Below are 10,653 nucleotides of genomic sequence, written 5' to 3' on the forward strand. Positions count from 1 at the left end.
CTGATCCCAGATCAGCATTTATACTCTGAAATGGAACCTTTATTTAACCTTTATTTAACTAGGCAAGTCAGTTAAGAACACATTCTTATTTACAAATACAGCCTACCCCGGCCAAACCCGGACAACGCTGAGCCAATTGTGTGCCACCCTATGGGACTCCCAATCACAGCCAGTTGTGATACAGCCTGGATTCCAACCAGGGTGTCTGTAGTGATGTCTGGCACTGCGCCACTCAGGAGATGCTTTGTGAATACAGGCCCAGGCCTTTAGCTGGTGTTAGTTAATAACAATGGGATTGCAGAGTTCGTTCCTGGTTAGTTAACGTAGTCAGGAAATCCTCTGGGCCCTACTCATGATGACGACGCCCTCGACTTCACACACTGTGCGTGGGTTGAGTGAGAACAGATCAGCGTCTCCCAAACTCGCTCCTATTGGGTATTGACCTTGTGCATCATCAACCTCTGATTAGTCTGAGAAACGCTGGGATAGATCACAAGCACAGGAGTTTCTCCAGGACCTACGACCTAGAGGTTTTCCTGCGCGGTGAGGTCACAGAACAAAACATCCACAGAAACAGAAAGCCTTGTATCTTCACCATCTATATGAACAGACATTGTAATGTCTCCATTAGTCCACAGCGCCTTCTCCACAACCATACAGACATTGTAATGTCTCCATTAGTCCACAACCATACAGACATTCTGACAGAATATGTCGGGTCAACGAAAAGAGGAAGAGGGCAAAGGGGGGAGGGGTGCATGGAGGGGGGAGGGGGGTACCCCATCTCTTATAGTCCCCTTGGAGGTAAGAGCTGGTATGATGCATCCTTATGTCTGATTGGTGGTCGATGGAATGGCTGTCCTTATAGAACCTGAATAACTTACATTTTATACAGTCTGTCTGTTTCTCTGTCTGTTTCTCTGTCTGTCCACTCAAATGGGGCCAACAGTTCATGGTGAAACTCAATATTCACTCCAAAATAAATTGCACCCAAACAAACTACCCATAATCCTCTCAGAGAGACCGTGAGAGGTCCAGTCCTCCACAGTCCCATAATCCTTGGGGGTTCCAGAAATGTCTGTCAGAATGCCAGACAGACCTGGCGACATTCTAGAATGTCCTGTTTTTCCACAGCTGAGTCTGTTCTCTGGGGTGTTCTGATCTAGTCCTGTCCTGGCCTGAGAGGGCAGAGATAGAACACTCTGGGAGGAACGTGTGTGTGTGTCTGTGTGTGTGTGCGTGTGTGTGTGTGTGTGTGTGTGTGTGTGTGTGTGTGTGTGTGTGTGTGTGTGTGTGTGTGTGTGTGTGTGTGTGTGTGTGTGTGTGTGTGTGTGTGTGTGTGTGTGTGTGTGTGTGTGTGTGTGTGTGTGTGTGTAAATCTGTGTAAATGTCACTTATTTTGACACGAATTAGATCTATAATATAAATGGTTAAGTTATGCAAGATGTTATCAACAAGACGTCTCCATGGTTGTTTTGGTAGGAACGTGCTGAACTAAACTAAACTGTGCTGGCCAACAGTGAAGTACGGTGGCTGCTGAGGGTCATACAGAACCACAGAGCTGATCTTTCAAATGGCACTCTATGCATTATACAGGGCTCTGGTCTAAAGTAGTGGACTATATAGGGAATAGGGCTCTGGTCTAAAGTAGTGCACTATATAGGGAATAGGGCTCTGGTCTGAAGTAGTGCACTATATAGGGAATAGGCCTCTGGTCTAAAGTAGTGCACTATATAGGGAATAGGGCTCTGGTCTAAAGTAGTGCACTATATAGGGAATAGTGCTCTGGTCTAAAGTAGTGCACTATATAGGGAATAGGGTTCTGGTCTAAAGTAGTGCACTAGATAGGGAATAGGGCTCCATTTGGGCCTCCATAGCAGTAGAGAACAGGGACACACGGTGTGGACTTACACACTTTCTCACATGAATTTGAAAACGGTGGGTAAATACCTCCAGCCAATGTGAACCTACACCAATCCTATGCTTTAAATGATTGACGGGGGTGCTAGTGCACACTTCTAGAAAAGGGAGGAGAATCGGAGCACAGCCAGGGAGTTGTTGAGCGAGGGTAGCGTTTGGTTGGCGGTCGTACACATGGACACAGCTAGCAGGCCTGCTAGTTTTCCTTTAGCAGTAGTTCTCGTCAACCGTGATGTTCGTGGTCAACGAAGAGATTTCCTTGAGGTCCTGAACACAGTGGGGAACGTGGTCCATCCCGTGTGGTCAAAATATGGTCACAGAAAAAGAAACAGTAAAATATTTCATATTTTAGACTATCGAGCCTTCTGTACCTGCAGTCAACCAATCAATCAATCAACCAACCAATCAATCCATAGGATCTGGACCTGCAGTGCATTAACGGTCCCCTCCAGTAGGTGTGTTGTCTCTTTCTACACCAGAACACTTTAGCAATCTATCTATCAATCAACCAATCAATCCATAGGCCGGGGATGGTCTTCCCCCGTTGGTCAGAAGTTGCTTTCGGCGCCCTCCTCTGGGCGTGTATAACTCTGCGCCCTCTCCTCCAGACAAACGTCCTCCATCAGAGTGCTGCAGTTGTTAGTGCCACCGTGTGGTGTGGAGGGACACTGCAGGGAGGATTGAGTCTTTGCTTTATCCGTCCTGTTGTGGCAGGACCCCACCAGTCTACTGCTCTCATTGGGGGTGATGGAGGTTGAGGCAGGGATAGGATCTGGGTCGTAGTCGGGGTTGGGGGTTAACTGTGAGTCTTTAGGGTCGCTGCCGTTGTCTTGGACACCGGCCAGGTTGCCGGTGACGATGCTGCCGCTCTTGACGTGAGGCGTGTGGCTGTATGTATGACGGTACTCTTCCTCGATGTCTTTACCCAGCTTCCATCTCTTCCACTTTTTCAACATCTCAGACTGGACCTGGAGAGAGACAAACAGATGGAGGGAGAGAGAAGGAGAGAGACAAACAGATGGAGGGAGAGAGAAGGAGAGAGACAAACAGATGGAGAGAGAAGGAGAGAGACAAACAGATGGAGAGAGAAGGAGAGAGACAAACAGATGGAGGGAGAGAGAAGGAGAGAGACAAACAGATGGAGGGAGAAGGAGAGAGACAAACAGATGGAGGGAGGGAGGAGGAGAGAGACAAACAGATTGAGGGAGAGAGAAGGAGAGAGGAGGAAGGAAAAAAGGGAGAGACAAACAGATGGAGGGAGGGAGAAGGAGAGAGGAGGGAGGAAAAAAGGGAGAGAGACAAACAGATGGAGGGAGAGAGAAGGAGAGAGGAGGGAGGAAAAAAGGGAGAGAGAGAGAGACAGAGAGAGAGAGCGGAGCAGATGAAGACAGATAATGATAAGATTCTATAAGAGGCGGGAGACAAGAGAGAGAGGGGGAGAGGGAGAGAGGGGTGAGAGGGAAAAGGGGATTCAGACTCACCTCTTTGTTGACGAAACAATACAAGATGGCCACCAGTAGGCCCTGTAGAGAGGGAGAGGTTAAGAACACCTTATCACCATGGTAACACACCGTAACACCACATTAGTTTAGTTTATTAGGATCCCCATTAGCTACCGCACATGTCTCAGCTACTCTTCCTGGGGTCCACATAAAAGACAAATACATGACAAAGTAGAGAACAGTAATAGAAGTGGGAGAAAAAGTATCCAATTGTCATACTTGAGTAAAAGTAAAGATGACTTAATAGAAAATGACTCAAGTAAAAGTGAAAGTCACCCAGAAAAATCCTACTTGAGTAAAAGTAAAAAAACGTATTTGTTTTTAAATACACTTAAGTATCAAAAGCAAATGTAATTGCTAAAATATACTTACGTATCAAAAGTAAAAGTATAAATCATTTCAAATTCCTTATATTTAGCAAACCAAATGGCACAATTTTCTTGTTTTTTTTTTGATTTACGAACAGCCAGGGTCACGCTCCAACATTCAGACATAATTTATAAACAAAGCATTTGTGTTTAGTGAGTCCACCAGATCAGAGACAATAGGGATGACCAGAGATGTTCTCGGGATACGTGTGTTTAGTGAGTCCACCAGATCAGAGGCAGTAGGGATACGTGTGTTTAGTGAGTCCACCAGATCAGAGGCAGTAGGGATACGTGTGTTTAGTGAGTTCACCAGATCAGAGGCAGTAGGGATACGTGTGTTTAGTGAGTCCACCAGATCAGAGGCAGTAGGGATACGCAGGGATGTTCTCTTGATACGTGTGTGAATTTGACCTTTTTCCTGTCAGAATGTAATGAGTACTTTTGGGTGCCAGCGGAAATGTATGAAGTAAAAGTAAAAGTTGTCAAAAAATATGAATAGTAAAGTAAAGATACAAAAAAAACTACTTAAGTAGTACTTTAAAGTATTTTTACTTTAGTACTTTACACCAGTAATTAATAGACAAGAACAAGATAAGATGTTACATGAAATACTATTATTTATTTACTTTTTATATATTTTGGAAAGACACCAAGAGACAACAAAAATAATATTTACACACTATTCATATGTACATGTTCACGTTCACATTACAGTCTTATTACTACCTTATTTCACCTATATGACAGCAATACACCTTATCGCCATGGTGACACAACATAACACCACATTACAGTCTTAATAATGTAATGTCCTGTGGGCCCTAGCCAAAAATAGTGCACTATATAGGGAATAGGGCCCTGGCCAAAAATAGTGCACTATATAGGGAATAGGGCCCTGGCCAAAAATAGTGCACTATATAGGGAATAGGGCCCTGGCCAAAAATAGTGCACTATATAGGGAATAGGGTGCCATTTGGGACACATCCGATGATGCCCATACAGGAAGTGATGTAAGTTTGATCTCCTGACCTGGAAGGAGTTGAAGAGGAGGTCATAGAAGAGGCGGATGAGACGCATCTTGGAACCTTTGGGGACGGACTCATCGATGACTAAGGTGAAGAGGATGGCATGAATACCCAGCAGAGGGATAAGGGTCAGAGTGGATTTAGCCAGCCTGAGAGAGAGAGAGAGAGAAGGGGGGAGAGAGTATGAGGGAGAGAGAGAAGGGGGAGAAGGTGAGAGAGTATGAGGGAGAGAGAGAAGGGGGAGAAGGTGAGAGAGTGAGGGAGAGAGAAAGAGAAAGGGGGAGGGCGACAGAATGAAAAGGGGGAGGAGAAGGAGAGAGATGGAGAGGGAGAGAGATGGAGAGTTATCAAATTGAAAGAAGGAGGCAGAAGGGGCAAGAGAAAAAGTTGGGGGTCATAAAAGGAGGATGTTACAGAGACCAACCACACAATAGACACACAACGTTATAACCTGTTAATATATCAAGTACATGACTTTAGAAGGGAACATGGTATGGAGGGATTTGTAGTCCTCAACCACCTGAACTTGTAATCTGTGTATCTCATCTGATGGGCCTTGAGCTTCGACATCAGGATCTTTATAATCCGGATGAAGATAAAGAAATTCATCTGAGAAAGAGAACGAGAAAAAGACAAAAGGAGAAAGAAATTAAGCCCACCCTAAATAGTCTGTCTGTCTGTCTGTCTGTCTGTCTGTCTGTCTGTCTGTCTGTCTGTCTGTCTGTCTGTCTGTCTGTCTGTCTGTCTGTCTGTCTGTCTGTCTGTCTGTCTGTCTGTCTGTCTGTCTGTCTGTCTGTCTGTCTGTCTGTCTGTCTGTCTGTCTGTCTGTCTGTCTGTGTGTGTGTGTGTGTGTGAGTGATATAGGCAGGGTCTCCCAGAACTATAACTTCTTCTACTAACATACATGGTCACTGTAAAAATGATTCAGGCACTAAGTAAATATTACCCCTCGACATCTATGATTTTAACATGGAAATGCAGGTTTATGGTTTTACGTCAATATTTGACTACCTTAACTTCCTTTTAATGTGTTCAAAAACATGACATTGTAAATGTAAATTCAATGTAATATACTGGGTCTAATTTAGTCAATTTTCACTCTAAACATAATAATTGGTTTTGCAACAACTTGCCAAATGGCTCTGTTTTTAGAGGACTGTGGGTAATTCAGCATTTTTAGACCTCGTGATACAGATGTGCTATGAGGTGTAATGGTTCCTTCATGCAGGAGGATAATTACTCAGTTAGATGTGCTATGAGGTGTAATGGTTCCTTCATGCAGGAGGATATTTACTCAGTTAATTGTGCTATGAGGTGTAATGGTTCCTTCATGCAGGAGGATAATTACTCAGTTAGATGTGCTATGAGGTGTAATGGTTCCTTCATGCAGGAGGATAATTACTCAGTTAGTTGTGCTATGAGGTGTAATGGTTCCTTCATGCAGGAGGATATTTACTCAGTTAGTTGTGCTATGAGGTGTAATGGTTCCTTCATGCAGGAGGATATTTACTCAGTTAGATGTGCTATGAGGTGTAATGGTTCCTTCATGCAGGAGGATATTTACTCAGTTAGATGTGCTATGAGGTGTAATGGCTCCTTCATGCAGGAGGATATTTACTCAGTTAGTTGTGCTATGAGGTGTAATGCTTCCTTCATGCAGGAGGATAATTACTCAGTTAGTTGTGCTATGAGGTGTAATGGTTCCTTCATGCAGGAGGATATTTACTCAGTTAGTTGTGCTATGAGGTGTAATGCTTCCTTCATGCAGGAGGATATTTACTCAGTTAGATGTGCTATGAGGTGTAATGGTTCCTTCATGCAGGAGGATATTTACTCAGTTAGTTGTGCTATGAGGTGTAATGGTTCCTTCATGCAGGAGGATATTTACTCAGTTAGATGTGCTATGAGGTGTAATGGTTCCTTCATGCAGGATGATATTTACTCAGTTAGATGTGCTATGAGGTGTAATGGTTCCTTCATTCAGGAGGATATTTACTCAGTTAGATGTGCTATGAGGTGTAATGGTTCCTTCATGCAGGAGGATATTTACTCAGTTAGTTGTGCTATGAGGTGTAATGCTTCCTTCATGCAGGAGGATAATTACTCAGTTAGTTGTGCTATGAGGTGTAATGGTTCCTTCATGCAGGAGGATATTTACTCAGTTAGTTGTGCTATGAGGTGTAATGCTTCCTTCATGCAGGAGGATATTTACTCAGTTAGTTGTGCTATGAGGTGTAATGCTTCCTTCATGCAGGAGGATATTTACTCAGTTAGATGTGCTATGAGGTGTAATGGTTCCTTCATGCAGGATGATATTTACTCAGTTAGATGTGCTATGAGGTGTAATGGTTCCTTCATGCAGGAGGATAATTACTCAGTTAGATGTGCTATGAGGTGTTATGGTTCCTTCATGCAGGAGGATATTTACTCAGTTAGTTGTGCTATGAGGTGTAATGGTTCCTTCATGCAGGAGGATAATTACTCAGTTAGATGTGCTATTAGGTGTAATGCTTCCTTCATGCAGGAGGATAATTACTCAGTTAGTTGTGCTATGAGGTGTAATGGTTCCTTCATGCAGGAGGAACAAGCAGCATCTTACAGTGTTTGCAGTCCTACCTCCAATGACTGCTAGTGGAATGAGTACTGCGTTTATCAATACCTGCTAAAGTGGGTTAAAATGCAAATAATTCAAGATGTAAAATAACCTTTTTAAACATTAAGACTTATACTTAAGACTTGGAATTTATAAAATGTATAATCTTTAAAATAAAAATTAAGATTTAGGATTTATGCGATATTCTAGTTACTGAACTTAATATATCAGTGTTTGTGCATCATAGTACCTCATGTTGAAATACTCTGGAAGCTGATGCAGATAGTTAAGTCATTTTAATACATCAGAATACCTCATGTTGAAATACTCTAGAGATCAACGGATAGAGTGGAAGAGTGAGAGAAGGGGGGTAGAGAGAGGGGGGGAGAGAGAGAGCAAGAGAGAGAGAAAAAGAGAGAGAGAGAGGGGGGAAGAGAGAGAGAGGAAGAGAGAGAGGGGGAAGAAGAGAGAGAGAGAAAGAGAGAGAGAGAGGGGGAGAGAGGAGGGAAGAGAGAGAGAGGGGGTGAAGATAGAGAGAGAGAGTGAGAGAGAGAGAGAAAGAGGGGGGAAGAGAGAGAGAGAGAAAGAGAGAGAGAGAGAGAGAGAGAGAGAGAGAGAGAGAGAGAGAGAGGGGGGAGAGAAAGGGAGAGGGGGGGAGAGAGAGAGGGGGAGAGAGAGCGAGAGGGGGAGAGAGAGGGGGAGAGAGAGAGAGCGAGAGAGAGAGAGAGAGTAAACTCACCAGGTAAGCTAACAGGATGGGAGAACGTATAATCCACCAGTAACCCATGTTGATGTTCCTCTCCCAGCACCTAAACAACATCATCATCATCCACATCATCACTACCACATCATCATCCTCCTTTTTATCATCAACACCACCATCATCACCATCATGGGAACAGTCTAAGGAGAGAGAGAGGGAACAGTCTAAGGAGAGAGGGAACAGTCTAAGGAGAGAGAGAACAGTCTAAGGAGAGAGAGAGGGAACAGTCTAAGGAAAGAGAGGGAACAGTCTAAGGAGAGAGAGAGGGAACAGTCTAAGGAAAGAGAGGGAACAGTCTAAGGAGAGAGGGAACAGTCTAAGGAGAGAGGGAACAGTCTAAGGAGAGAGGGAACAGTCTAAGGAGAGAGAGAGGGAACAGTCTAAGGAGAGAGAGAGGGAACAGTCTAAGGAGAGAGAGGGAATAGTCTAAGGAGAGAGAGGGAATAGTCTAAGGAGAGAGAGGGAACAGTCTAAGGAGAGAGAGAGGGAACAGTCTAAGGAGAGAGGGAACCGTCTAAGGAGAGAGGGAACAGTCTAAGGAGAGAGGGAACAGTCAAATGAGAGAGAGAGAACAGTCTGGGGAGAGAGGGAACAGTCTAAAGAGAGAGGGAACAGTCTAAGGAGAGAGAGAACAGTCTAAGGAGAGAGAGAGGGAACAGTCTAAAGAGAGAGAGAGGGAACAGTCTAAGGAGAGAGGGAACAGTCTAAGGAGAGAGGGAACAGTCTAAGGAGAGAGAGAGGGAACAGTCTAAGGAGAGAGAGAGAGGGAACAGTCTAAGGAGAGAGAGAGAGGGAACAGTCTAAGGAGAGAGAGGGAATAGTCTAAGGAGAGAGAGGGAACAGTCTAAGGAGAGAGAGGGAACAGTCTAAGGAGAGAGGGAACAGTCTAAGGAGAGAGGGAATAGTCTAAGGAGAGTGGGAACAGTCAAATGAGAGAGAGAACAGTCTGGGGAGAGAGGGAACAGTCTAAGGAGAGAGAGAGGGAACAGTCTAAGGAGAGAGGGGACAGTCTAAGGAGAGAGGGAACAGTCTGGGGAGAGAGGGAACAGTCTAAGGAGAGAGAGAGGGAACAGTCTAAGGAGAGAGAGGGAACAGTCTAAGGAGAGAGGGAACAGTCTAAGGAGAGAGAGAACAGTCTAAGGAGTGAGAGAGGGAACAGTCTAAGGAGAGAGAGGGAACAGTCTAAGGAGAGAGAGGGAACAGTCTATGGAGAGAGAGGGAACAGTCAAAGGAGAGAGGGAACAGTCTAAGGAGAGAGGGAACAGTCTAAGGAGAGAGGGAACAGTCTAAGGAGAGAGGGAACAGTCTAAGGAGAGAGAGGGGGAACAGTCTAAGGAGAGAGAGGGAACAGTCTAAGGAGAGAGAGAGGGAACAGTCTAAGGAGAGAGAGAGGGAACAGTCTAAGGAGAGAGAGGGAACAGTCTAAGGAGAGAGAGGGAACAGTCTAAGGAGAGAGAGAGGGAACAGTCTAAGGAGAGAGAGAGGGAACAGTCTAAGGAGAGAGAGAACAGTCTAAGGAGAGAGACGGAACAATCTAAGGAGAGAGAGGGAACAGTCTAAGGAGAGAGAGGGAACAGTCTCAAGGAGAGCCATGGTACAGTCAATAACACACAAAAAAAAAGTCCATATACAGTGTGTTCAAATGGCGTGAGGAGGTAAGGCAATAAATAGGCCATAGTAGCAAAGTAATTAGAATTTAGCAGATTAACACTGGAGTGATAGATGAGCAGATGATGGTGTGTACGTAGTGATACTGGTGTGCAAAGGAGCAGCAAAGTAAATAAAACAATATGGGGATGAGGTAGGTAGATTGAGTGGGCTATTTACAGATGGACTATGTACAGCTGCAGCGATCGGTTAGCTGCTCAGATAGCTGATGTTTAAAGTTACTGAGGGAAATGTAAGTCTCCAGCTTCAGTGATTTTTTTAATTCGTTCCAGTCACTGGCAGCAGAGAACTGGAAGGAAAGGCGGCCAAAGGGGGTGCTGCCTTTGTGAATGACCAGTGAGATATACCTGCTGGAGCGCGTGCTACGGGTGGGTGTTGTTATCGTGACCAGTGAGCTGAGATTTACCTCACAGATTTTTAACTGATAATATTTGGGCAATTCCACAGTAACCGAATGACACTGAGAATCAGATTTTTCACTTTAAAATGTATACTAAACAAAAAGCATTGATTTCATACAACTCTATATGCACAAGGACTGCTTTTAACGATATACACAGAACCTTTTACAAAAACACATTTACAGGAGGAACTGTGCAGATGTTTTTCCAGTAAATGTTTACATTTTGTATTTACTATATACATTTGTTCAAAGTAGAGACTTGTATGGTTTACTAAGAAAAATATGTGTCTCAGCATCATTCCATTACCATGGAAACGACACATTTAATAAATAATATTTTATTCACTCACTCTTCATTCTCGTACAGGTATTTGACTATCACCCACGGCAACACGAATATCAGAGGAGCAC

General features: G+C 44.2%; 1 protein-coding gene across 5 annotated transcripts in view; it reads right to left on the reverse strand.

Annotated features, from left to right (window-relative positions):
• Positions 1–1,764: 1,764 nt before the first annotated feature.
• The window catches only part of LOC120042369 (glucagon receptor-like), a 50,742-nt gene continuing 41,853 nt past the window's right edge, over positions 1,765–10,653 (reverse strand). For all 5 annotated transcript variants that reach the window (XM_038987195.1, XM_038987192.1, XM_038987194.1 and 2 more), the window contains 6 exons: positions 10,593–10,653; positions 8,148–8,217; positions 5,336–5,424; positions 4,820–4,964; positions 3,402–3,443; positions 1,765–2,888 (listed from right to left, as the gene is read on the reverse strand). In XM_038987195.1, coding sequence (XP_038843123.1) covers positions 2,469–2,888; positions 3,402–3,443; positions 4,820–4,964; positions 5,336–5,424; positions 8,148–8,217; positions 10,593–10,653 — 827 coding nt within the window. In that variant the 3' untranslated portion in view covers positions 1,765–2,468. The remainder of the gene's footprint in view (positions 2,889–3,401; positions 3,444–4,819; positions 4,965–5,335; positions 5,425–8,147; positions 8,218–10,592) is intronic.

Source organism: Salvelinus namaycush, unplaced genomic scaffold (assembly GCF_016432855.1).
Source record: "Salvelinus namaycush isolate Seneca unplaced genomic scaffold, SaNama_1.0 Scaffold660, whole genome shotgun sequence".
In the NCBI taxonomy this organism is placed as follows: Eukaryota; Metazoa; Chordata; class Actinopteri; order Salmoniformes; family Salmonidae; genus Salvelinus; species Salvelinus namaycush.